General features: G+C 45.4%; 1 protein-coding gene across 5 annotated transcripts in view; it reads left to right on the forward strand.

Annotated features, from left to right (window-relative positions):
- The window catches only part of HDAC8 (histone deacetylase 8), a 98945-nt gene extending 72794 nt beyond the window's left edge, over nucleotides 1–26151 (forward strand). For 4 of the 5 annotated variants that reach the window (XM_032791614.2, XM_075068688.1, XM_075068692.1 and 1 more), the window contains 2 exons: nucleotides 11815–11920; nucleotides 25618–26151. In XM_032791614.2, coding sequence (XP_032647505.1) covers nucleotides 11815–11920; nucleotides 25618–25640 — 129 coding nt within the window. In that variant the 3' untranslated portion in view covers nucleotides 25641–26151. Of the gene's footprint in view, nucleotides 1–11814; nucleotides 11921–25617 lie in introns of those variants that run through there. The other variant, XM_075068691.1, reaches the window with a different exon arrangement.
- Nucleotides 26152–27479: the final 1328 nt, after the last annotated feature.

A 27479-nucleotide genomic window follows, 5' to 3' on the forward strand; every position in this document is an offset into this window, starting at 1 on the left:
TGAACAGAACAGGTAATCATCAAATGTTCCATCCACTGTTGCCCATTCCCAGCCACTAGCAAACCAAGGCTAGGGACACCATCCCTGCCCATCCTCCATGAACTTATCTGGTTCTTTTTTGAACCCTGTTATAGTCTTGGCCTTCACAACATTCTCTGGCAAAGAGTTCCACAGGTTGACTGTGCATTGTATGAAGAATGCGGGGGGGAGGGATAGCTCATTGGCCTGCTAAACCCAGCGTTGTGAGTTCAATCCTTGAGGGGGGCACTTAGGGATATGGGGCAAAAATCTGCCTGGGGATTGGCCCTGCTTTGAGCAGGGGGTTGGATTAGATGACCTCCTGAGGTCCCTTCCAACCCTGATATTCTACGATTCTAAGAAATACTTCCTTTTGCTTGTTTTAAACCTGCTGCCTATTAATTTCATTTAATGACTCCTAGTTCTTGTGTTATGAGGAGTAAATAACGCTTCCTTATTTACTGTCTCCACACCAGTCATGATTTTATAGACCTCTATCATATTCCCCCTTATTCATCCCTTTTCTAAGATAAAAAGCCCCTAAGTCCCTGAAGTTTTCATGCACCCCTCAAAGCTCTGTTCCCCTTGAAAACTTGTCTCTCTCACCAATAGAAGTTGGTCCAGTAAAAGATATTACCTCTCCCACCTTGTCACTCTAATGTCTCTGTTTAGTCCAACATCTTGAAGGCAAATTCTTTCCCTCTCTGTCAGTTTTATAACCCTGAAGAACAGCTACCAGTATTTCCCTTCACATTCAACCTGATCCAAAGGTGAATTCTCCAGCGTATACAGATCTAGGGCTGTGTCTGCTGCACAGGTAGGGAGGAGATGGGGGCACTTTCCATCTCCCTCTGAAATATCATGTGATGGGATGGTCATCCTGGGACAGGCCATGCCACATGTGTTGGCAGTGTGCTTTTAAAAAAAAAAGCTAAATACCTCATTCTGAAGTGCCCCATATTCCACCATCTTCCCCGCTGCAGATGAACTCTCCTTGCACTGGGCAGAAATAGGGCTGTTTTTATTCCATTTTTATCTCTTGCTCACTGTAGGGCCAGGCTAATTCTCTTAAAAACTCCAGCAAGAGAAACAGTCACATGCCACCTCCCTCCCAAGCCAACACAAACATGCCGTCCCACAGGAGGGTTGGCTGTTTTCTTTGCCTCTTCAGAAGATAGAGTTTACAACAGGAAGTGGCTCTGTGGTATTTTCCAGCCATTGTTTTGCAACCCCTCAGCCAGTGCAGGAACTGATGCATCCGCCTGTCACTCAGAGGAAGAACAGTCGGCTGCAAACGTTGCTGATTGAAATTGTCTACCTGTCAGGGAGAAATTAATAGCCAGGACTGATAAACGAGTGGAGCTATGGAAAGACTGGTTTGCATATTAGTTAGGACTTTTAAGCAGTCATTGGCGCACACAAGCCTAGAACTAACACCCAGTCAGGACCCTTGAAGAAATGGAGTAAGTTCACAGAAGGAATGTACAGGAGGGCTCAGTTTGGCAGTGTGCTGTGAAAGAAGAGAGATTTCGAGACTGTTAGATCACTCTTTAATATCCTTCAGTGCAATGAGATAGGAAAGCAAAAAGTAAAGGCCCCTTTCTGCCTGTTGAATGCAGTGGATACAGTGAAGTTCTGGTGTGACTGATAATATGCCATTCCCTCTGCCTTTCTTAGCAGATCTTGTCCTTATCTATTTTCAGTTTTCCCATTCTGTATATACTCAGCAACGCTCTGGGGTCTGAATTTTCTCATTCCGAGGGAAGAGATGATTTGGGGGTGAGGATTAGGCATTAGCAAGACACACCTACCCTACTTCAGGACTTTCACCCAAAATGTTTGAGAAAGTTCACTTGAACTATTTTTTTTTTCTTCTTATGGCTGTTCTGCTTTTGCTTTTCCTGATTCCAGCCAGAAATGACACAGGGCTGGGATTGCAGCATCTGTCCTCACAATACTCCCAATCCAATCAGCAGTATAAAGCACTGGCAGTTTCATGAAACTTCCAGCCTAGTTTGGAGAATTCAGCAGAGATTCTCAGCTTTGGGTGCTCATCTGAATCAGACCTTAGCGCCTTCTGAGATTAACCCATCACTAGTCATGGCATGTTGATAAATACTGGCTGAGGATTTGCAGCAGGCTGTGTTCTGCCTTGATCTCCATAATCCTCCGTACTAAAGGAGCCTTTCACCCCTAGAGATGGCCCCTGCAGGCTGTGAGGCATTGTTGGGGTCAGGGTGGGACCACTTGTACAACTGCTGCCCACATTGTACTGCTCCCAAGAACAGATATTCATTCTCCAGGGCTGTGAATCTGGCACTTATCACCAGCACTGACAAGAGGAAGCAAGTCAGAGCATAATTTCAGAAGATGATAGAAACCAATTCATATTATCACTAATCTCTCCTAGGAGGCTCATTGCTGAAACCCTGTCTCCAGAGATGTATGCAGTTTTGCTTTAGCATCTCAGTAGTTCTGATGCACAGACAAAGGCGCAAAAAGTGAGGCATGTTGGCTCCTGTTGATTAGCTAACCAGAATACTGTTGTCATAGGTAGCTACATGAACTGCCTGTGATGGGAGAGACAGGGAGCAGGGTGAGGAGCACAGTATACATTTCTAGATAGAGGCATCCACAGCTGTGAATGCTAGTAAGAAGAGAAGCCTGTTTGTATGCCTGGAAAACCCCTTTTTGTTTAAGGAGAACAAGCCTGAAGTGCTAGAGACACTCAGATGCATTTGGTTGTTTGTCTAACTCTTCATAGTGAGGTGCTGCATGGGACTCCAGCAACATGTGACTATTTTCTGTAGGCAAGAAGGTGAGGTGACTTATTTTGATTTGGGTCTTTTAGTTTTAACAGTTAATTTATACAATGTCCAGTTATGTATTGACCATGGGTTCAGTGCATTGCTGTTTGGAGTTCAGCAAAGCCAGCCAAGCTTATCCCACCAGCTAATTTACATAGAACCATAGAGTATCAGGGTTGGAAGGGACCTCAGGAGGTCATCTAGTCCAACCTCTGCTCAAAGCAGGACCAATCCCCAGATTTTTACCCCAGTTCCCCAAAGGGCCCCCTCAAGGATTGAGCTCATAACCCTGGGTTTAGCAGGCCAATGCACAAACCACTGAGCTATCCCTCCCCCTACATCAACTAGAGCAGGTAGCAGCTACCCTAGTCTTCCATACATAGGCACAGTATGAATTTCTCCATCTTGATTGGAGTGACTTGATGGCTCAGCTCAGCCAGGAACATTGCACAATGCACCTCAGTGTTAAAGCTGAGGATGGCTGTGCATTATTTGTCTGAGCTCACTGGGCGGTCTGGACTTAGAGTACCATGCATGTAACTATGACAGATGTATCTCCCAAATGCTCAACCCTGAGTCTACCCAGCACTCACTCTTATGATGCAGCCTGAACTTGGAATGGATGTTCAGGGCTACACCATAGGGAACTCAGAGCATACTGGGGTTGTAGTTCAAGGACTCTCCTGTTCTTTCATTCCACCATTGGCCAAACAGATTTATTATTAATGGACATGATTTACAGTGTCCTGTGGAAAGGGGCAGCAAGCCTGAATGCCCTTAAACTAGGATACTGTCAAAGATGGTATGGATATAATGTATACAGATTCCCAGGCTGTTTACAAAGCCACCACATGGTTTAAAGGAAAGAGGACATTTAAAACAACAATTTATCCTAACCTCTGAGTCTATCCGAAACAGGATGTTGTTTCCTGCTGGGTTCAGACACAGAAAGATTCACTCTTCTCCTCTGCTGGAGAAATGAAGGAGTGTGTGGGTGGCCAGGACTTCGCTAGGTAAGGGCTCATGTGTAGATGGCTTTATGCATGGAAGTCCTGCTGATCTACCAGCCCTTAGGGAAGTGGGCTGGCCACCCTTACTCCCCTCTGCTTCCTGTGGAGGAACTGAACCTGTTGTTAAAACAGAATCTCCCATCCCAAGCTGCACACAATAAGGGGAACTGGCTTAGCAAACTCTGGGATCTATATCCCCAGTAATCTAGTGATTTGTGTTCCCCTTCAAGGTTCTGCTTCACCACAAAACTAGCTGGTATATTGTTTTGTGCTGGCTAACGTTAGCCCTACAAAGCACAGTAAGATCGGAGACTGCAAATATATGTCTTGGAGGATTTGACGGTTCCAAAGCATGGAGAGGGTGCAGAAGGGGGAGAAACACATCATCTGCCTCTTTCGGTCTTCTTTTCCTTCAGCCCTCCTGCCCCTCTTTACTTTCCAAGAAGCTCTGACCAACTCAGTCTCAGTTGGTTAATTTAAATTTACTGTTCATTTCTTACGTAATGGGTTCCTCTCTTTGTGGCTAGCATGCTGGCCTGGGGCCAGAAGGCCTGGGTTCTTTCTCCAGCTCTGCCACTGACCTGCTATGTGTCTTTAGACAAGTCACTTTTTCTCTCTGTGTCTCAGTTTCCCCTCCCACATTTTGTATGTCTTATCTATATAGATCAGTAGCTCTTGAGGAAAGGGGCTGTCTTACTATATGGTTGTCCAGTGCTTCACATACCGGCCCTGACCTTAGTTGAGGCTGCCAGATGCTACTGTAATCTAAATACTCTATCATTCAAGATGGTTTCTATTCCATTGCTCCTTGGGTCTGACATCATCTTACCCCTTCGTGCACTGCAGACTTAACTTCTTCACAGTATTATTCAGGCTCCAAGATAACAAAAATTCTCTCCTCACTCCAGTGTAAGTACAAAGCTACTGCTTTGAGCAGGTATGTAACAGTTTACCTTCTAGTCTCTTAAGTAATTAAATGGAAGGGGAAAGAAAAAGAAAAATCTCATCTGTGTCATTAACTTTGTAATGTCTTCTGGGAGTTGTCCTTTTTCATGCATGTGCACCACTTCTGTTCTCTACACATACCTGCGCTTGGTAATCTTTCTGGATGCTAATCCAGGCTGCCTGCATTGTACTTTAGGGACAGGTTAGCGTATTTATTGTGAACTGGTGGAAGCCGACTTAAAGAACACTGTGTGGGAAACTGGTTTGGATCTAATGGAAATGTCAGCTGAAATATTTACACAGATATGAGATAACAGCATGTACTTTCTCTGTGTATATGTCTCTGTGCACAGAGCTGCTGTCCGTTTGTCAGGTTCCCAGATTTATTCTGCTACTCCTGGCAAGGAACCGCTAATGATTTAATAGCCTGTCAACACCTCTACAGAGAAACAAGGGCTGGCACTTCCTGATTCCTTATTTTCTTTGCTTTAAATAGGAACTCCTATTCTGATTAACTGAAATCTGGAAATCAAGCTGTCAGGCTGGGCAGCCTTTTGAGATCCTTAATCGGAGCAGGTTGACTGTAATCCAGGGGCCACTTTCCTGCTATACAAACACAGGCTTTGCTCCCCTTTCTAAGGAAACAGTAAGAGTTCATGACCTGGGAGAGAGCATTTGCTGAAACATGTTGCCACAAAGCAGTTTAAAGTGGAACAACTGGATATGTACTGGTCCTTAGTGTTGCTAAGTCTTGTGATAAGTCTTCTTAAAGCCCCCAGTTCCTTGAGCCACATGGCTGTGAGAGGAACTCGGTTTCACTTAAAAATTAAGTTTCTCGCTCTTTTGGTTGTGGAGAAAGGCTTGAAAATGTCACCCCTAAAGATTCGGAAAAAAGAGTCCCACATTTAATAGTTTTAAATAATCTCATGATTGGGGGGGGGGGGGGGGATTCATGATTTTTGCATGCTTTGGGTTGGCAGTACAGTGGGCCAGGTGGTAAGTGTAGGGCTGCATGCTCCCCTCCATCTGCTGCAGTCTTCTGTTGATGTCAGGGAGAGTTTTGCGGTAAGATCAAGGATAGAATCTAGCCTTTTATGTAGTAACTGAAGTTTGTTTGTTTTGTTCAGTATTTTGGTGTTGCATTTGGCCTCCTCCCTTTTAGGAGCACTGCTATTTCTACCCTTTATTTCTCATCACTTCTCATCTTCCTTTCTATCCCTCTTTCCTTCTCTTTGAATCTTTTCATTTCTACCCTCTTTATTTCCTTTCTGGCAGCAGCTCCTATGTCCAGTCTCCCATGACATCGCTCCCATCCCCTTCACCTTTCCATCCATTAGAATGATCAGCAATGGAATTGTAAATGTTGTCACTGAAATGTCATAGGCTTGACTCACCAGGGAGGCAGACTCAGGCGCACATTACTCTCATTTCATTTAAGTAACTTTCAATTGTTTTCCCATTGTAGATTTTTAGAATTCTGCACCAGATGATTTCTGCTCTTTGGTATTTCTACAATGTTTGTACCTACAATTCTAAAAACCTGGGTTTATAACATCGAAGGTGTTTTTTTGCCAAGGATATCTGAATGTGAAGCAAAATGAAGGCATCTGCCTTTGTAATTACTGGAGCACAAAGTTGCCTTCTCTTAACGTTCTTGTTCTGCCAAGAGAAAAATCAAAATGAGTCTTTTCGATGCCTTGAATACCATCCCTTGGCAACATCTAGCCTGTGAGGGATTGATTTCAAGATGGCTGCTGCGACTGGGTTGTTTGTAACAGTTTTGGAAACATTAAGTCTCATAAAATCCACCATCTCAAAGAGAATCAAAGATGGCCTTTTGAATTTTTGGGGCTGGTGTGTCTTTCCACAATTGGCCCTCCATAGCTCATCAGAAATAAGCAAATTCCCATGAGTCGTTTGCTGCATGTTTAATTGAGGAGTGACTGGGAGAATTTATTTAGACATTGCTTTTCTGTGCTTATGTAAAAAAGCTATTTTAAGATTCACAAAATTTGTTCTAAAACAGAAAATAACTTAGCACAGTTGAGCAGTCACATGCTCTGCATCCACACAGAGTCTTTGGAACCATCTGCACATGAAGCCAATTGCAGGATTGGGATATTAGTTATTAAATATAAAAAAGTGCATTTCCATAAACAACAAGATATTCCTTGGTAATTAATTGCTGTGTTAATTGTATTCATGTGCAGTATTAATTAACTGTATTCATGTGGAGTTTGTGATTTTAATAGTATTGTGATTTTAAAGTCTGGAAATGCAAAAATTAAGGCTCCGACAACAGTACTATCCTCATTGTTGTCCATAAAAATGAGTTATGGGCATGTTATACTTATGTCCAGGGCTGGCTCCAGGTTTTCTGCCGCCCCAAGCGGCTGGGGAGAGCCAATCGGCAGCACTTCGGTGGCAGCTCAATTGTGCCGCTCCATTCTTCGGCGGCAGTACAGCGGCGGGTCCTTCATTCCCTCTCCTCCTCTTCAGCGGTACTTCAGCGGCAGCTCAAAGAGGAAGAAAGAGACTGAGGGACCTGCTGCTGAAGACCCGGGCGTGCCGCCCCAATAGCGGATGGAGTGCCGCCCTTTTGTATTGGCTGCCCCAAGAACCTGCTTTCTTAGCTGGTGCCTGGAGCCAGCCCTGCTTATGTCATAAACCATGATATACTTTTACAGAAAAAAAAGGAATAGAAAATAGTGCAACTGAGGCAACTTTGCTGTTAGAACCGTAACCTTTTTATTTTCTAACTTTTTCTGCAACCCTAACATTGCAGTGTTTTGCATTTTATTTCCTGTTTCTTTTATAGAAATGAAATTAAAAGATCTTATTGAGCTTAGCAGCTTTTTCAAATGAATGTGTAAATTCCTTGAAATAACTTGCTTTGCGCATTATTCCATGCTAATGCTTGCATTGCACTAAGCTCCTCAAACCAATTAAAGGCTCTAGATCAGTGGCTTTCAACCTGTGATCCATGGACCCGTGGGGATCTGCGCACTGTCTAAAATTTCCAAAGGAGTCCACACCGCCATTTGAAATTTTTGAGGTGTCCGCAAATGAAAAAAGGTTGAAAACCACTGCTCCATTCAAGTATCAGTTGTTTTTGCTGTATCCCTGTTAAGCAAGGTAAGAATGCTTTTTACCATGGGGAAAATGTTCATAGTTCTCCCACAATGTGAACCGGAGGTGAATTCGAAAACCCTTTCCAAATTCATCTCAGGGTACAAACCAAGCAAGGAAAATGTCCCGCTCTTGAAAGGTGACTATTTCAGAAAGGTGTGGACATGTGAAAAGTAGATATGCATGAAAACTGTATTGTAAGTTTATCATTAGTAGGCGCTAGGATGGTAGTGTGCTATAACAACCATGGAGCATTCAGAATATAATGTAACTAGTGAGATGCCTTATGCATTTGAGGTATACATATGATAGAAATTACCATTATTATCATGCAAAGAATCCTGTGGCACCTTGCAGACTAACAGACGTTTTGGAGCATGAGCTTTCGTGGGTGAATTTTTGTTATCATGACACTCGGACCATCAGTAAAATCTAAGACTTTATTGAAGAGTGAGGTTAAAATTTTCAAAAGTGATTTAATGCCTTAGTCTCTTCTGAAAATGGAAATTAAGTGCTTCTGAAAATCTTACCCCTAGGAAAAATGACCCTTCCCTTTACATGACCTTCACCTCCTAACATTCTAGGAAGAATCCGTGTGTCTTGTTCATACAGGCAGAGTGCTCAAATTATAGTCTAAGTGACTGAGAAGATCAGTATTTCAGTCTGCTGTTCCATTGCTGTGAGCATTACTATAGGTCCTTTTTAGGGCTGTCAATTAATCGCAGTTAACTCGTGCGATTAACTCAAAAAAATTAATCGCAATTGATCACACTGTTAAACAATAGACTACCAATTGAAATTTATTAAATATTATGGATGTTTTTCTACATTTTCAAATATATTGATTTCTATTACAACACAGAATACAAAGTGTATAGTGCTCACTTTATATTATTTTTATTACAAATATTTGCACTGTAAAAATGATAAAATAAATAGTATTTTTCAATTCACATCATACAAGTACTGTAGTACAATCTCTTTATTGTGAAAGTGTAACAAAACAATGTAAAACTTTAGAGCCTACAAGTTCACTTAGTCCTACTTCTTTTTCAGCCATTTGCTAAGACAAAAAAGTTTGTTTACATTTACGGGAGATGCAGCTATCAGTATCTTATTTACAATGTCACTTGAAAGTGAGAACTGGCATTCGCATGGAACTTTAGTAGCTGTCATTTCAAGGTATTTATGTACCAGTTATGCTAAATATTCATATGCCTCTTCATGCTTTGGCCACCATTCCAGAAGACATGCTTCCATACTGATGACGCTCGTTAAAAAAATGTGTTAATTAAATTTCTGATTGAACTCCTTGGGGGAGAATTGTATGTCTCCTGTTCTGTTTTACCCATATTCTGCCATATATTTCATGTTATAGCAGTCTCAGATTATGACCCAGCACATGTTCATTTTAAGACCACTTTCACAGCAGATTTGACAAAACACAAAGAAGGTACCAATGTGAGATTTCTAAAAATAGCTACAGCACTCAACCCAAGATTTAAGAATCTGAAGTGCCTTCCAAAATCTGAGAGGGACAAGGAGTGTAGCATGCTTTCAGAAGTCTTAAAAGACAACACTCTGATGCGGAAACTATAGAACCCAAACCACCAAAAAAGAAAGCCAGCCTTCTGCTGGTGGCATCTGACTCATGATGATGATAATGAACATGTGTCGGACCTCTCTGCTTTGGATCGTTATCAAGCAGAACTCATCATGGATGCAAGTCCTCTGGAAGGATGGATGAAGCATGAAAGGACATATGAATCTTTAGTGCATCTGGCACGTAAACATCTTGTGACACCAGCTACAACAGTGCCATGCAAATGCCTGTTATCATTTTCAGTTGATGTTGTAAACAAGAAGCAGGCAGCATTATCTCCTGCAAATTGTAACCAAACTTGTTTGAGCAATTGGCTGAACAAGAAGTAGGACTAAGTAGCCTTGTAGGCTCTAAAACTTTGCATTGTTTTATTTTTGAATGCAGTTATTTTTTGTACATAGTTCTACATTTGTATGTTCAACTTTCATGACAAAGAGATTGCACTACAATACTTGTGTTAGGTGAATTGAAAAATAAAATTTATTTTGTTTCTTACAGTGCAAATATTTGTAATAAATAAATATAAAGTGAGCACTGTATACTTTGTATTTCATGTTGTAATTGAAATCAATATATTTGAAAATGTAGAAAACATCCAAAATATTTAAATAAATGGTATTCTATTATTTTTTAATCGCTTGACAGCCCTAGTCCTTTTGTATTGTTTTATGGGCTGAAATGAGGGCATGAAATGATGAAAGATATGCTACAACTTCCTCTGAAATACAATATTTATCCTTTAATGGAGGGTTAAATAAACAACTCCACTTCTGTTCCACTGTAAAGCCATCCAGCACTTCTCTTAGAACACAGTTACCCATATTTGTGTTCCTCAATCATAGCACCCATACGTGGATAGTTTTAGGAAAGTGGTAACCAAAAACAAACCCTTTCAACTCTGTCAGAGACTCAAATTCCACCCAAGTCAATAATGAAACTGAATGAAGTCTTAGCTGTGTGTTGGGTGTCTGGTCTATGTGATCTGGAAGTTATGTCCTAGGGAACAGGGGTCCAGGTCAAAATTTGTTGTCACAATTGTCACTTCTTGCCAAGGCTGCCAAGAAAGTTAAGAACTAACTGAGCTATGGAGATTTCTCTTCTCCTCTCCTGGAGATGGTTGCTGAGCATCAGAACTGAAGCACGTTACTGGCTCAGTGGGGGAAAGCTTTCACAGCTGCTGCCTGTGGTGTACATATTTGTAGATAAACAGGGGATCTCAGCTGCTGGAGCTGCCAAATGACACCTTTCCTGTATTCCCCGTGTATCATTTAATCACATGGGGGAGTACAGCTAGTTTGGCTTTCCCTTAATTTTATAGAATAAGCCTGATTCCTGCATGCCTAATTACTTTCTTATAAACTGGCCAACCTTTTAGGCTAAGTTTAAATTCAAATGTATACATTTTTTTAACACACTTAACTCAAAGCCAGCTGAATTTTTAAAACCTTCCATGTGCTGGTTCTGTGCTTGGTGTTGTGTGTTTATGCAATAATTTATGGTATTCTGTATTAATATAAAAAACTGCAGTTTTTCTCCTGTAGACTTAGTTGCACGTCTATCTGTAGCATGTTGTATGGAGAGGTATGTTAACAGCCTTGTGCATAGCCCTGTTCCTTACTGTATTTCCTGTCTGATGTAGCACCTCTCCAGTGTGCAGGGATCATGCCAGTGAAAGAATGTATTGTGCTAGAGCTGTGCAGGGGGGTGGGTTCAAAGTATCACCACTCTAGCACAAGGAAATCTAGCCAGAATGTTGATTTCATTGTGTGTTCTCATTTAATACAGGCAGGTGTGCAGGTATCCATGTGTGATATAACAATGCTAAATGGATTTGTCATATGTGCCAAGGGGGATGACAAATAAAATTGTATTCACAGCTGCAGTGCTGTAAAATATGGCTCATATATGGAACTTGAATTGTTAGAGCAGTTGTAGAGTTCAAGCAGGTAGAAACTCCGTAACACGTGCATTAAATAATTAAGCTACGTGAGCCACCTTGGAGGAGAAGAGGTATTTTACAGATGAGTGGATCAGTGGCAGAGCTGGGAAGAAACTCAGTCTCCTTAATAGAGATGGGGAAATAGCCACTAAATTAGAGAGACAAAAGTTCTTTCTTTGGGATATGAGGAGCACATTTGGAACCTAGCAAACAACAAGGATGGGAGTCTGTCTCTACTACCCCTAGTCCCACCTCAGATGTTTCCCTCTACTGCATTATTTTCAGGACAGTTCTTCTTGAACCTCACCCAGACCATTTCTGCCCTGCACAGTGACGACTTTGCTGATTTCCCTTTCCCTGCAGTTTTTCACAAAGTATGGTCCTGATTACGTGCTGGAGATCACACCGAGCTGCAGGCCAGACCGCAATGAGCCACATAAAGTCCAAGAAATCCTCAGCATCATCAAAGGTGAGCATCTCCCACCTCCTGCCACCTTACTGTTCTGGGAGACAGACCACTAGCTGTTGCGAAATCCAAAAATAATACATTGAGGAAAATATTTCTCTTAGTATCTTTATTGCTCTGGCTAGGAAGCTGAACTCCATGTGCTTGACAAGTCATAATATACAATGACATCCATCTTCTGCCCAGTGTTGGATGTGGTAATGGGTTGGTTGTGAAGTGCAAATGTTTCTATAGGCGTGACCGCTGCACTGTGGTCTGTGGCCTGTGGAATTCTATAAAAGATAGTCCACAGCTGTCCTCTTCAATACGAAAGGGCAGCCGGCAGAAACCCCAGGGCCTGGTGCTTGTTTATTTTTCATTGTTTTAACTTGTCCCTAGCTGCTGTACAGACAATAAAGCAAGCACACAGAATTAGTTAACAACAGAGCAATAGGCTCACGTGTCTGCTAAAGCTAAATCTCTGAGCACCAGCCAAGAGAAATGTGTTTATACCATGCCCCAAAGGTCAACAGATCTGGGCTCTGCTGGACAAACAGGGGACTCTTAACTCCCCACTCCTGCACACACACATCTCTCAGGATGCCCAATTCTAGGGACATTTACTGAGCACACTTCAGCTGTTCTGAACTGTCCAGTGGCGTGTGCCCGGCCCCTGAACTCCTGGCCTGGGAGGCTAGCCCCTGGCCCTTCCCCTGCTGTTTCCCCTCCTGTGCAGCCTCAGCTCACCCCACCGCTGGTACAATGCTCTGGGCGGCGGGGCTGCGAGTTCCTGGGACAGCACAGCTGCAGAGCCGGGAGTTCTCTGTGCTGTGTGGTGCGTGACTGTCTCCAGCTAGGCAGCCACTAGCCATAGGTGCTCCAGGCAGCACGATAAGGAGGCAGGGAGCAGGGGTGTTGGATAGAGGTCGGGGGACTTTGAGGTGGTGGTCAGGGGGCGGGGCGGTCAGAGGTGGGAACAGGGGGGTGATGGGGCAGGAGTCTCGGGGCAGGGGGAGCGGGCAGTCAGGAAGGAGAGGGTGGGTGGATGGGCAGCAGGGGGCAGTTGGGGATGGGTTCCAGGGCAACCGGACAAGGGAAGGGGGTTGCTGGATGGGGCAGAGTTCCGTGGAGGCAGTCAGGAATAGACGAGGGTGGATGGGCAGCAGGGGCCAGTCAGGGGCAGGAGTCCCGGGGAGCAGTCAAGAATGAGACGAGGGTTAGATGGCGCAGCAGGGGGCAGTCAGGGGCAGGGTTCCGGGATGGTCAGGAGACAGGAACCGGGGTGGGGGGGTTGATGGGGCAGGGTCCAGAGTGGGGGGGGCGAGAAGCAGGGGTTGGGGGTGGATAGAGGCAGGGGCCGGGCCATGCCTGTCTGTTTGGGGAGGCACAGCCTCCATACAATTTCCGAAACCTGATGCGGCCCCAGTCCAAAAAGTTTGCCCGTTCCTGCTCTAAAATGTACCATTCTGCCATGCTGGATACACCACAGGACAATGTGCTGCAGGGAAACTGAAACTGAGCAGTTTTGTTTTACTGAATGAACCATAAGTGGTTTGCAGAAAGATCACCGATAGCAGTACTGGGGAAAAGTGAATTTCACCTTAGTATTCAGTTTTAACAATCTTGCATAGAGGTAGAAACACTATAGAAAAGATTTGTGTCACATCAGTGTCCATTTAAAACTCCTGGTATCAGCTGGATCAGTTAAATTACAAATCGGAAGGTGTGTACTGGACTTCACAGCACAAATGCCTATTAACAAACCTATGAGAAAACGGTAGGTGTTTGATTAGTGGATTAGTGCCGATGCTGTTTTGTAAGAAAGGGACTCCTGAAAAGTATAACATTTTATGTTCTCTTGTGAACACACACAGTGCTACAAGTCATGCATGCTAGGGAGATAAATGAGGCTCCGTACAGAAATACATGGTAGGTCACAGAAGTTGAGAGGACTACATATGATGTAAACTCGGGGAGCAGATTATTTTGCATTATGTATTCTGTTCCATAATGTACCCTTCCCCCCATAAATTTGATTAGAGTCTAACTTTAGGAATGTCTTGGCATTCTGGAGTGCTGTACAAACTTGTGGTTTATGATTACCACCTTGGATTTACAACCACCTCTAAACAGTTGTGGGGAAGGAAGGAAGAACTTCTGCCTCTGTATTGTACATGATAAATCATTCAAAATGTATGCAGAAGTCATGGGGCCTTTGTGGAAGATCCAGATGGACATTCTTAATAGGAACCATGTGCCCAGAGCTCCATTTGCCAAACTGAATTCAGATCCCTGTCTCATATGCACTCTAAATTAAAGCCTGCTTTTATTGAAATCACACCAGAGAAAGGACTGCTGCTTCTAGCATGAACTGTAAATTGGTGGTTTATACTTCAATGTATATGTTTAGAATATTTTTTTCAGTTAAAAGAAGGTTGAAAAATAAAGATGATGGAGAAGAGTGGGGCCATGTGGTATGATCATATTGTTAACTGGATTATAAGAGTGTTTGGGGGATGGATTCTAGTCACCTAACTGTAATCATCTTCCAAACACACACAGACATCTCTGCTAGAAGAAGGGAGCCCCTGAGAAGGGCAGATGGAGGGCAAGCTAGTTACAGTGCAAACAGAAAAATTGTGTATACATGCGGCCCATGTCTATCTAGTCACGGAGTTTTCTATACCACCTGTTACCCTAGGAAGAAAGGGGAGAAGTCTCTTAGCTCACTACCTACTTGTCCAGGGTTAGTACAGACCTGGAGGCTTAGCAGCAGTTAAGAATGGAAGGCAGATGGATAGGAGGGAGGTGCTTTGGGGTTCAGGTATTTCCTTAGGATGTTTTCTCTTCTTAGCCTGAGCTCAGTTTGAGTCAGCTGCTCTCCTGGTGCTGATCTCTTGAAGGTACTGGGACATCCCTGTGGTGGTGCCAGTTGCATGTTACAAAACCAAATGTTCAGCTGAACATTGTTGGTATGTTGCTGGCAGCAGAGCCAAGGGTGTCTTGGCATCTTTCCAAGTGTTCCATGTAATACTGAAGAGGAGGGTAGGCAGGACATATCCCTGAAGGTGCTCTTGCGGATGTGGAGCTCATTCATTAGGGCGGTGTCTGTTCTGTGTCCCAGTCTAACGCCTGGGTGTAAAGAGTCCCAGATGACCACCAGTGTCACCTGTTTTCGGGTCTTAGTCGTAGCTACTTTCTCAATGAGCTGGCCTAGGAAAGGAAAGTCAGAGAAAGGAAGATAGTTGGGAAGATTTTACGCATCAACTGTTGGGTTTATTTTGGTCATGTTGACTTGTGTTTTCAAAGTGGGCTAGCAAGTTCACCTCCAAGAGAAAGGGAGTCACTAATGATCACTTTTTTAGTAGTTTGTGTCAGTTGTTTTATACTGGCTTTCATCAGCCAGGAGGGGCTGAAGGAAGAGAACTGTTCACTAAACCTGAGGAGCTCTTTGGCCTTGACTAAACCTACACCTGAGCTGATGATTTAAAGAGAGGGTGGAGTCAAACAGAGATAGACCTGGAGAACCTTACAAAGGGACACAGAGGAAATGGGAAATAAAATATGATATCCTGGGAAATCGATGAGTGACTGCATGGTGGGGAGGCAGATCCAAAGCACAGATATTCCATGGGAGAGAGATGCAGGGTGTGGGAAAGCAGCAGTAACTAGGCAAATTAGTGGAAAACAATTGAGACAGAGCTTGGAATGCAATATAGCAGCAAAAAAGCCAAAGCTTTGCTGGGCTGCATACATAAGGTTGCCTCACTGAGCAGAAATCTAGTAACCCATCAGTATAGGGCCCTACTTAGAACAACCTACAGTAGGGCATAAGCTGTCAGACACCTTGGTCTCAGAAAAATGGGAAAGCAGCTAGAGAGTTTGGTTATGAGGAAGCATTACAAGAAACAAATATGTATAGGAAAGCAACAGCAGAAATGTGCAGGTGCATGAAGGGTGGAAAGCAGCAGGGAGAGGAGTTATATAAGCTGGTGCAGGAGCTTAACTGGGAGCAACAAGGTGAAAACCAAGAAGAGGAGGTGGTGAGATCTACCACTGGCTAGGGAATTTTCTCCATCCTTTGGGTCACTTAGAATGAGACTGACCAACGCCATGGAGAACATGTTGTAAGGAGCGATCCTGCCCTGGCTAGCAGCTGAGGACAGAATCACTTAATACATATGCCTCCCCTCAGGCCTGCTGTTCTTGGAGGGGAACTTCCTCCTCGTCTAACTTGATGGCAGGAATTTGAGTTGCCATACTGGAGCCCTGTGCTCAGCAGCAGCACTGCAGCATGCGTCCCCCACAACACGTTGCACAGCCAGTGTGCTTAGATTTTGGGAGCAGAAGGAAGAGATGGGGCTGCTGCACTGATCCTTGTGGGCAGATTGGTGAGACAGCACTGGCTCAATGTTCTAGCCTATCTGTAAAGTGGGAATTAGTATTTTCTCACCTCTGCAAAGCCCTTGAGACCTGCAACTGAACACACCATGTAATCCTAAGTACTCGTCTTCCAATGGACTCTGCATGTTTCCACCCTTGGGATATGCCAGTGGTGCAGTGTGGACCAGTGGAACCTTCTCAAAATGGTGCCCGTCAGAGCGCTCCTCTGTTCCGGACTGTTCTGAGGGTAAAGCTGTAAAAGGCAGTGCTGTGTTCTGCCTACCTCAGTTCCCTCCAGCCACAGTAGCAGACAGACCAGGAGCCTCACCAGAGCTCTGTGTCCCAGATTTATCAGAACAGATGATTCCCAGTACCACCTTAACTACCTCTTATACGGATGGATCAGTTCTGCAATTTCAGCCTCATGCCTTGGAACCCAGATGCATATCAAGGGGCGATGTGGAGGGCAAAAGTCTTTTTAAGACTCATATTCCTGAGGAAACAAGGCTTTGAGTTCCAGAGGTGTTGCCAGTGAAGCACTTGACGTCACCTTGGATTCATTGGTCCCTCCCAGGTCTATGATTACCATAGCCGCTTAAGTTCAGCACCTGGATCCACAATCTGATCAGAAAGCCCTTCACACAACATGGAACACAGTGACCTCAGGGCAGAAAGATACAGGAAAGAAACCACAGATGGTTGAGCCAATTTCTTTTCTTTGGTTTTCCTCTCTGGGAAAACTTACTAAACCCACTCCCTGACAGGTGCAGGCTTCCCCAGATATACAGGAACCCCTCCCTAGAGCATGTACCGACTTCCCTAGGGGAAATACCTCATCTGGCTCAATCCTTCCTTTACCAGGGCTGGTACTGCCTCCCATACAGCCACCTCAGATCCACAGTCTGAGGCTAGATCAAGCTCTACCTTCCCCTTTGTGTCCTGAGTATTTGCACTGTAAAAATGATACAAGAAATAGTATTTTTCAAGTAACCTCATACAAGTACCATAGTGAAATCTCTTTATTATGAAAATGTGACCTAGAAATGCAGATTTTTTTAAATACAGTTCTACCTTTGTAAGTTCAACTTTCATGATTAAGAGATTGCAATACAGTGCTTGTATTACGTGAAAAATACTATTTTTTATTTTTACAGTTCAAATATTTATAATAAAAAATGAAGTGAGCACTGTACACTTTGTATTCTGTGTTGTAATTAAAATCAATATATTTGAAAATGTGGAAAACATCCAAAAATATTTACCAGTCTATAAATAGTATTCTATTATTGTTTAACAGCGCGATTAATCCCAATTCATTTTTTTAATCATTTTACAGCCCTGATTTAGTCATGATGCAGTACAGAGACTTTTGAAGGGACTGATGAATGTCTACACTGCAGTCAAAGAACCCACCCAACGTGGGACCTCAGTCTTGGTACTTAGCTCATGGAGGCTCTATTTGAGCTTTGGAACAAAGTTCCCTGTTTCACTTTTCAGTTGACAGGCTTCCTTGTGACCATGGCATCTGCTAGAAGAGCAAGTGAGCTAAAGGCTCTGACAGCTGCCCCATCTTTTATAGCCCTCCACAAACAAAGTGGTTCTTCAGCCACACCGTCAGTTCCTCTCTGAGATAGTGACAGAATTCCACTTAACCATTCCATTAACTTGCCGGTATATTTTCCCTAGACCTCACTCAAGGGAGGCAAAGTTGCATGCTTTAGATAGCAGGAGAGCCTCAGCTTTCTAGCTGGACAGGTCTGAGCAGTTCATAAATCACCCACACTGTGCAGCTCCTCTGGGGAAAGAATAGAAATCAGTCGCATCAGAGTGCCTGTGTATGTGGGTGAGGCTTTGTGTGGACGAATGGTGCAGCAGATCTCTGTGTCTGTCCCAATGGGGCTTGGATCACACTGCACAAGGGCCAAGGCAGTGTCCATGGCCTACCTTAGACCTGCCCCAGTTTTAGAGATCTATAGCGCTGCAGCTTGTGTCACATCCTTACGAAACCCTGTTCCCTTGATCTGGCAGCCAGATTAAAGGCTCAGTATGACAGTCAGTGTGTAACTAGCATGCTGCAGCCCATTGTCCAGAGGCAGGAGTGCTGTGGATCCAACATTGCAGAAGTCCTGGGAATGTGTAACGGCCCCTTGAAGAAGAATTGAAGGTTACTCAGCTGTAACCGGAGTTCCTTGAGATGGACTTTGCATGTTCACACTCCCCACCTGCCGCCTTCTCGTCCTTGGAGTCCTGTTTGGATCAAGGAAGGGGGCCAGAGTATAGCATCTCCTTTTATAGTCTTGCCCTAACAGGATTCAGGAGCACTGAGAGAAGGGGATGGGAGGGCTTTAGTGAGCACTGCTGCTAGAAGGTTCTGCCAGTTGAAGCTGCACCATTGGTGCATCCCAAGCATGAGAATGTGCAGAGCTCATCTCTGACTCTGGTGATAGGTGGGTAATATTCATTGCTGCAAGTGCCTGTTGTTTGGGAATCAGCTGTTTTCCTCCAGGTGCCATAGTGCCCTGGTAACTGCACCTACTGGATGTGATGTCAGTCTTGTTTATCTCTGGAAGAGGCTTCAGAATTGTGAGCACAAGGCCAGCTTTAAAGGAAATGGAATTTCAGTTCATGAACTTGAGGGAGACAGAGGCTTAAAGATTCATATATTCCAGGTCCTGAAGGGACCATTTGTGATCATATAGTCCAACCTCCTGGAGAACACAACCCATAAATGAATCCTGGGTGTTCCTGTCCTCCCTGCCTGTCTATCTCTCAGTAGCCAGACAGTGGGAAGAGACTCCTACATGCTGGAGTGGGCAATCTCTCTGCTTTGGTGAGGCTGCAATTTGAGTCAGTGCTGAAGAGAAGACTCAGCTGAATGGAGAAGTGCAGTAGTGCAAATTAATTCCTCCAATCCCTACCTCAGATCATAGAATCATAGAAGATTAGGGTTGGAAGAGACCTCAGGAGGTCATCTAGTCTAACCCCCTGCTCAATGCAGGACCAATCTCCAACTAAATCATCCCAGCCAGGGCTTTGTCAAGCTAGGCCTTAAAAACCTCTTGACCTTAAAAACCTCTAAGGATGCAGATTCCACCAAGCTCCCTAGGTAAACCATTCCAGTGATTCACTACCCTCCTAGTGAAATAGTGTTTCCCAATATCCAACCAAGACCTCCCCCACTGCAACTTGAGATCATTGCTCCTTGTTCTGTCATCTGCCACCACTGAAAGCAGCCTAGATCCATCCTCTTTGGAATCCCTTTTCAGGTAGTTGAAGGCTGCTATCAAATCCCCCCCTCACTCTTCTCTTCTGCAGACTAAATAAACCCAGTTCCCTCTCCTCATAAGTCATGTTCCCCAGCCCCCTAATCATTTTAGTTGGTCTTTGCTGGACTCTGTGCACACCCTGTCTGTAGTGGGGGGCCCAAAACTGGATGCAATACTCCAGATGGCCTCTGGTCTCACCAGTGCCGAATAGAGGGGAATAAACATTTCCCTCAATCTGCTGGCAATGCTCCTACAAACGCAGCCCAATATGCCTTCTTGACAACACAGGCACACTGCTCACTCATATCCAGCTTCTCATCCACTGTAATCCCCAAGTCCTTTTCTGCAGAACCGCTGCTTAGCCAGCTGGTCTCTTGCCTGTAGCAGTGCATGGGATTCTTCCATCCTAAGTGCAGGACTCTGCACTTGTCCTTGTTGAACCTCATCAGATTTCTTTTGGTCCAATTCTCCAATTTATCTAGGTCATTGAGGACCCTATCCCTATCCTCCAGCATATCTACCTCTCCCCCCGGCTTAGTGTCATCTCCGAACTTGCTGAGGGTGCAATCCATCCCATCATCCAGATCGTTAATAAAGATGTTGAACAAAACCAGCCCCAGGACCGACCCTTGGGGCACTCCACTTGATACTGGCTGCCAACTAGACATTGAGCAGTTGATCACTACCTGTTGAACCGGACAATCTAGCCAGCTTTCTATCCACGTTATAGTCCATTCATCCAATCCATACTTTTTTAACTTGCTGGCAAGAATACTGTGGGAAACCTGTATAAATCAGTGGGAATCTGATTAACACCCTGGCTTTATACAGGGGCCAACCCCCCACATGAAGGGATCCTGCACCCTGACTTCTGTCAACAAAAACGTGCATCCTTTTCTCTGCTCTTAAGCAATGACCTCACCCTGAGGTATGGCTGACTAGCCCTCACACCTCGCCAAACACTGGCTGTTGCTAATTTTCCTGGTCCTGCTGCAGCCTGTTCAACATCACTGTAACTGCCTCTTCCTGTGCACCCTTGCTTGTACACTTTAGGTGCTAATAACTGGTTCGCAACAGCTGAGAGCTGTGTTGGTAACTTGTTAGGAACCTGAGAACCTCACTTAATTTGCATGAAATGTTGCCACTTGCACCCATGCTCAGTCCACGTTGAGTACTGATGTGCAAACTGCAGAGTACAGCTCCTGCCATGCAATTTTCCATCATGACCCAACTGCAGCTCTATGTGGAGCATTGCATGCTGGGAGCCTGTAGTTCTGTATTAAAGGTGAAGGCAGCTATATGTCACATAGAATCCTTTGAATGACCTGTAAGCCAGGCTTCCGCCACCCCAGTTTAAATTATATTTTGATTAAGAGCAGGGATGTGAACAGTCTTAAGGGGCACAGTGTTCCCAGCGTAGAGTAGGATATATATAAACATGCACTCCTCTCCCTGCAGTTCCAAGCCGGAATCGCCTAAGGGTTCATTTCTTTAAATGAAGTTAGACTGTCAAGTCTGTTGAAATGTATGCAGTTCAGCTGGCCGTTGTGTAAGAATGCAGCGTGTGCTCGCCAGTTGGCACCAGTCTTGCCAAGTGTTTAGAGGCTGTCTGGCCGAAACAAATAAAATGAAAGCATCACTGATTAAATGTGCCTGAAATGCTTAATTGGCTGCCTGAAGAACAGAAAATAAAACAAACTGCTTTCCATGGTGCCAAAAAAGCAGAATAATGGTGAATAACAAAGGCCTGGGACAGTGAGCCATCAAACGCTGGGACACGCAGGGCAGCAGCCCAGACCGAAGTGTCCTGTTCTGCAGCACGGTGTGTTTTCTTTCTGCCCTCGCCTTTCTTTAGAGCTTTAATTTCATTATGTAGTAAATATAAATCAATTGGTGAACAAGCCAGCCAAACAGTCCAGAGCCAAGATGTGTGTCTGCCTGGGAAAGGGCTTCAGCCCAGCGTTTACACCACTTGCAGTCATCTCAGCGCCTTTTCTGGGGTGCATGTATCTGGTCAGCGCTCAACTCGTTCTGTTCAGTGCCCTGGACCATCAAGAGCAGGCAAGTCCCACCCTGTGCAGTGCTCTGCCCTCCTCTAATAGTGGCTGAGCCTGCACCAGCCTGGGTTAGTCTCTTAACTCAGGCAGGAGAGGCTCATTCTTTAAGATCTCAAGGTGCCAGGTTCAGTCGCACAGCCAATACCCCACTCAGGAGCATGGTGTTATGCTGCCTAGTGCACGTGTGGCTCCAGCAGAGCAGAAAGCTACTGGGATTAGCTTCTCAAATGCTGTCCTCCCCTCCATACCAGCAGGCATGTATTGGGTCACAGTCCAGAACTGGGAGGAGGAGAGGAAAGAGACCTCTGTCCTCCCAGCAGCTAAGGAGATTCCCAAATGAAGTGACATTGTTAAGCTGCTGTGGTGTGATGCTCCATCAGCATGCGATGACATAGTGAGATGATGATAATTTCATGAGTCTCCATCTGTGAAAAGCAGATAGTCCCACTGGCTTTGTTTAGGGCAGCGATGACCGTGGGCCAGCAAGATGTGAATGATACCCTAGCACAGCTACAATTCTGAAACGCAGTCAAGTCTGTTCTTAATTTTAGTCTTTGCTTTGCTGACTGCTCAGTTGTTCTAGCTGCTGTCGGCTTTTCCAGCCAAGTCTGTGCTGGTCATAACAGACCCTAACTACTGTGCAAAGCAATAAATTTACACAGTGGTGCATCCATTCCTCGGGCATGCAATAAAAACCTTTATGATCTGTTTGGGATGTAAAGCAGTGAGTCTACAGAGAAATTGGTAGTGTTGAAATTGGGGGAGGGAATCCCAGCGCAGGCTTGTGTGCCGTCTTTATCAAGTTCTAGTTGTTGCATATTTGAAAGTAATTGAGCTAGAGTTGCCAAATTGTTTGCGAAGAGTCCTGGGAAGCCCCAGGCACTTCTTCCTGTATGAGACCTAAAGAATAAAAGTTGTAGATAGGCCCAGATTCTCAGCGCCACTGATGCCAATTTACATCTGCTGAGGATCTCACCTAGAGCTTCACTTGTGTGTAGATAGAGAATTGCCATTCACCTTTCTGGCACTGCAGCTGCTTTGAGGAGATCCAAGGGCTTACAGGGGTTTTTGCTCATCAAAGGGAGACGAGATTAGTCTTCTGTTTCCCACGATGGCTCAGTGGTTATGGCACTAGCCTAAGACTCTGGAGACCTCCTCCACCCCAAACTGCCTATATGACCTTAGGCACATCACTATGGGTTGGTCTCTGCTACAAAGCTAGGTCAGCTTAAGTACATCACTCAGGGCTGTGGAAAATGTTGTGCCCTGCGTGATTTAATGAAGCTAAGCCCTGGGGTAGACACCACTGCCATCTCTCAGAGGGGTGGAGTTACAACAGTAATGGGAGACCTCTTCTATTGCTGCAATAAGTGTCTATCCTACAGCAGCGCAACTGCAGCCCTACTGCTGTATAACTAGCATTTCTGTGTGGATGTACCCTTGGCTTGTGTAGGCCTCGGTTCCCCATCTGTACTACCTCTTCCCTGCCTCCCAAGAGTGGTGGGGGTGATTATGGACGTTGTCCCCATCACAAAAGCCAGTGTTACAACTGGGGACTCAACATGGAGGACTAGAACTGAATAACCAGTGGAGTCTGTCACCCATTGGGAAGATTTCTCAGGATCAGGGACCAGGTGAGTCCACAGGGCAGTGGGAGGGAAGCTTGCCCTGTATATGTTGTCATGTCAGTAGAGAGGGTATCCATTTGTATGTAGGGCTGTCAGGCCAGTAATCAATTCGCTTATCAGTCCATACGTGGACTTGGGCCTCCTGACTTTCACAATTTAAGCCCACATGTATTTTACCATCTTATGGCCTGATCCCTTCACCTAGTGAAGCCTAGAAAATGGAGAAACTCCCTTAGATTTCAGTGGGAGCAGGCCACTAATCTTGGCTGGGAAAATCGAGGGTTCTCACACTGCGTTCATCACTTGAGTATCTGAGTGCCTTTTAGTCATTCAATAAGCAGCGGGCTAACGTCTGTCTTGTTCATTCCCAGGAGAAGTGTGCATTACAGTGCTTGGGTCTGCAGGTTGTATAATTCTGTACATGCTGCCACCTGTTTATATTAGAGAAGACAGGCCAAAGAAATGTGTCTGGCCCTTTGAGCGGATGGAGGGGAGGTTTGTGATGGTCCTTAGTTGCTGGGGGAATTTGTTCCACAGACTCAGGTTGACCCCTGAGGAAGCTCTCTCCTGTGCAGACGGTAGAGAGATCCAGCATGCCAGAGGAGCAAAGTTGTTGACAATAGTCTCATCTGTTCAATCCAGAGTGTGGAACACCTTAAAGATAAGGACCAAGGCCTGGAACTTGAGTCAGTATTCTGTGGGAAGTCAGAGTTGTGCGATAGGCAGGCAACAACACACTGCTCCTGGTGGGAGGACTGGACCTTTGATCCTTGCTGACAGGAGATGGGGACCTGGCTGAGGATTTCAGCAATAGAGTCATGCTAGCATGTTGCAGAGGGATGATGGTCAAGCCTCAGAAAAAGAAGTCAGAGAATCACCAGCATCACTTGCTGCAGCACCTTGGTGTCCTATCACGGCCTCACATTCGCAAGCCAGCCAGTCCTAATGCTGTGTAGTGGGCAGATCTACTATGGTTACAGCTCTTGTCAGCAGGGCTGCATGCTTAGAGGTTATGTGAACATAAGAACAGCCATACTGCGTCAGACCAACAGTCCAGTGTCCTGTCTCCAACAGTGGCTGGCGCCAGGAGCTTCAGAGGGAATGAACAGAACAGGGCAATCATCAAGGGATCCATCCCCTTTCGTCTACTCCCAGCTTCTGGCAAACAGAGGCTAGCGACACTCAGAGCATGGGGTTATGTTCCTGCCCAGCCTGGCTAATAGCCATTGCTGGCCCTATCCTCCAGGGACTTACCTAATTCTTTTTTGAGTTCAGTTAGAGTTTTGGCCTTCACGTGTCCCCAGTAACAAATTCCTCAGAGTGACACTGGGTTGTGTGAAGAAGCACTTCCTGTTGTTTGTATTAGATCTGCTGCCTGTTAATCTCATTGGGTGAGCCCTGGTTCATATGTTATGTGAAGAGGTAAATAACACTTTCCTATTCACTTTCTCCACACCAGCCATGTGGTTCAAACCCAGGCATTTAATCGACATGCCCCTTAAAACCTGGGTCTTGAAGATCTTTTTCTAACCCTAGCTTAAAGCTGTTGGAATTCCAACAGAAGAGTGATCAGAGAACTAAAATTCAAAGCTTGTTGTGATTCCACCATGATTCTAGTTAATAATCAGATCCTGCGTCCCTTACCCAGACAGAATCGTTATTGACTTCCAGGGAGGGTCGTCAGAGAAAGGAGGCCAGGCAGTGCCTCCAGCCCTATAGGACATCCTGAGCAAGCAAAGACCTAAAGAAATTAAGGGTTCATAGCTGATAAATCTGAACTAATTATTAGTGTCCAGTCTGAATGCTTAATGAAAATGGTTTGTTCCCCTTAGCAGCCCCTTAAAGCTGGGTTTGAGAGAGAGCTGTGGGACCCTGCACAACCTCCCTCAATGAGAACAAGATGTTGTCTGGCATGCTGGGAATTCAATCTGCTTTGAGGGCTAGTGTGTCTGTATCACTTACTGATTTGTCAGCTCTCCCAGTGACTGGGGAGGGACATGTCATAAGCAGCGCTCTAATCTCCCAGAGGTCAGCCCTGCTGGATTTCACATCAATGCTTTTCCAACACACTTTTCGAAAATCCCTTCTTCCTGGGGTTTTGAAGGAGAGGAACAAACCCCAATCGGAATACAGCAGCACTGAAGACAAAGCAAAGGGCCCTATTAGGGTGACCAGACAGCAAGTGTGAAAAATTGGGACAGGGGGTGGGGGGTAATAGGAGCCTATATAAGAGAGAGACCCAAAAATCGGGACTGTCCCTATAAAATCGGGACATCTGGTCACCGTAGGCCCTGTATGCAGCCAAAAAACATACCTTGGTCTGCCTCCCTGTGAGACTGAAGCTAGTCTGAATTTAAATGTTGTTTTCTCTCTCCCTTTGTTTACAGGGAATCTGAAGCATGTGGTTTAGCTGAAAAGGAAAGCTCATGTTTCCACAACAGCGGAGCGTTTCCTGTGCCAAAGACAGTGTGTTTATGTGAACAGCTTGCGGAATTCATGGCTGCAGGGGAAATTTGGAAGAAATTATTATTTTTTTTTGAAGTTTCCAAGCAGCAGTGAGTGGCCCCAGTGCTGGGGGATAGGGGAGCTCCCAACTTCCACCCCCTTGTTCCAACAGATTCTGGCTTATTTTTTACAAAACTGCTTTTATTCTTGCAGATGGTTTTTCTAATTATCTTTTTTAAGGGAGGTGGTGGGTGAGGGCCGCTCTGAGCCACAGACTCTCCACAGTCTGGCGCCTGTGCCACTTGTACTGGGCCGCCCTCCTGGTGGGACCACAGGCTGTAGGTGTAGACACTGTGACATGAACTCCAGAGGGGATACATTGAGCGATAGGCACAGGGCCTGTAATCTTGGCTGCAGCCTTATCTGGGGAGGGAGCCACAAACGTGTTTTTAAACAAATAAAAGAGTTAAAATATTTCTGCTTTGTCCTGTGTTCTTACAAGCTGCCTATCACGCTGCGCAGTATCGACTCCCTGTGCCCCTGGATTCCCCCTTTGTCTGTAGCCATCTGTTGTCCTATACATGCATTGTAAGATCTGTGGGGCAGGGACTGTCTTTTTTGCTTTGGGTCTGTTCAGCACCTAACAGAGTGGGGTCCTGGTGCATGACTGGGGCTCCTAGGCAGCCTAACCGGGGCACTGCTAGCTCTCAGTGACCCAGGCTACCCCATGTGGAATTGGGCCCAGCAACTGCTCTCCGTCGGTAGGGAAAGGGCTTGATTGGTCTGTAGTTGCCGGAGGAGGAAAGTGGCTTACTGGAGCTCGTTATCCAGACTTCTGCGCTCTGCTGAGGGAGCCAGACACCACAGTTAACCCTTTGTTCCAGGGGTTTGGCCTCCAGAGGTTGGCTTCACCTGCCAGGAGCCACCTTCTCTAGGAGCACTTGGACTGACAGTGGTACGGCTAAGTTCAGGCTGAGCACCCAGTGCTTTTGTCAGTGGGTGTAGTTTTGACCCATAGTGATGTCAGTGCAGCCCTCTGGCTCCTGATGAGCTGCCAACATGGCCCTCGTTGGTGCTCTGTTCACAGCTAGTGCCTTGTCACCACAGCCTAAACCTCCTGCAGCCAGGAAACTAACAGGCAGCTTGCACTCAGACCCTGGCTGGGGGCCAAGATACAAGCTAAGCTGCCAGCGAGCCACAGGAGGCCGTTTATTTCTGTTGCTGATAGCTGGGACACATCCCCTGAACAGGCAGTTACTGTATAATCACCACCAGAAGCTGGAGAAGTGGATCCAGCTGATAAACATCTGCCATGCCGCAGAAAGTACCTTGTGTTCACCGTTGGGCCTGTTTGCCAATCAACTGGCACTGCTAGAGTGGCCTCTCTGAAGACGGGCTCTGCTCTTCCAAGCGATTCCAGCAGCATGTGAAGTGTGGTGGTCTCTGAATGCAGGAGCCACAGCAGAGTGCCAGCCAGCCGCGCCTCGCTCCAGCCACCCTGAAATGCAGGAGGGTTTGACTCCAGATCTGAAAATTTATGAATTGGGCCCAGTGCCAGCAGGAACATTTGCTGACAAAATACAGTGCAAACAGATGTGAATGGCCATGTAGCTCACCGATACTAGCATCTAGAACCCTGGCCCTGGAAGCCCCAGCTCTTTGTGCAGAGCTGTGCAGTGCTTGTTTGGAGACCTGGGAGTGAATGAGTTGCAGGTGGGGCATTCGCCTATAAAAGTCTTCCAGGTGGGAGGTTATGTTTTGAGAAGGTGATGAAGACAGGGAAGGGAGAATGTCAGAAGTGGTG

The sequence above is a fragment of the Chelonoidis abingdonii genome, chromosome 8 (assembly GCF_003597395.2).
Source record: "Chelonoidis abingdonii isolate Lonesome George chromosome 8, CheloAbing_2.0, whole genome shotgun sequence".
Classification (NCBI taxonomy): domain Eukaryota; kingdom Metazoa; phylum Chordata; order Testudines; family Testudinidae; genus Chelonoidis; species Chelonoidis abingdonii.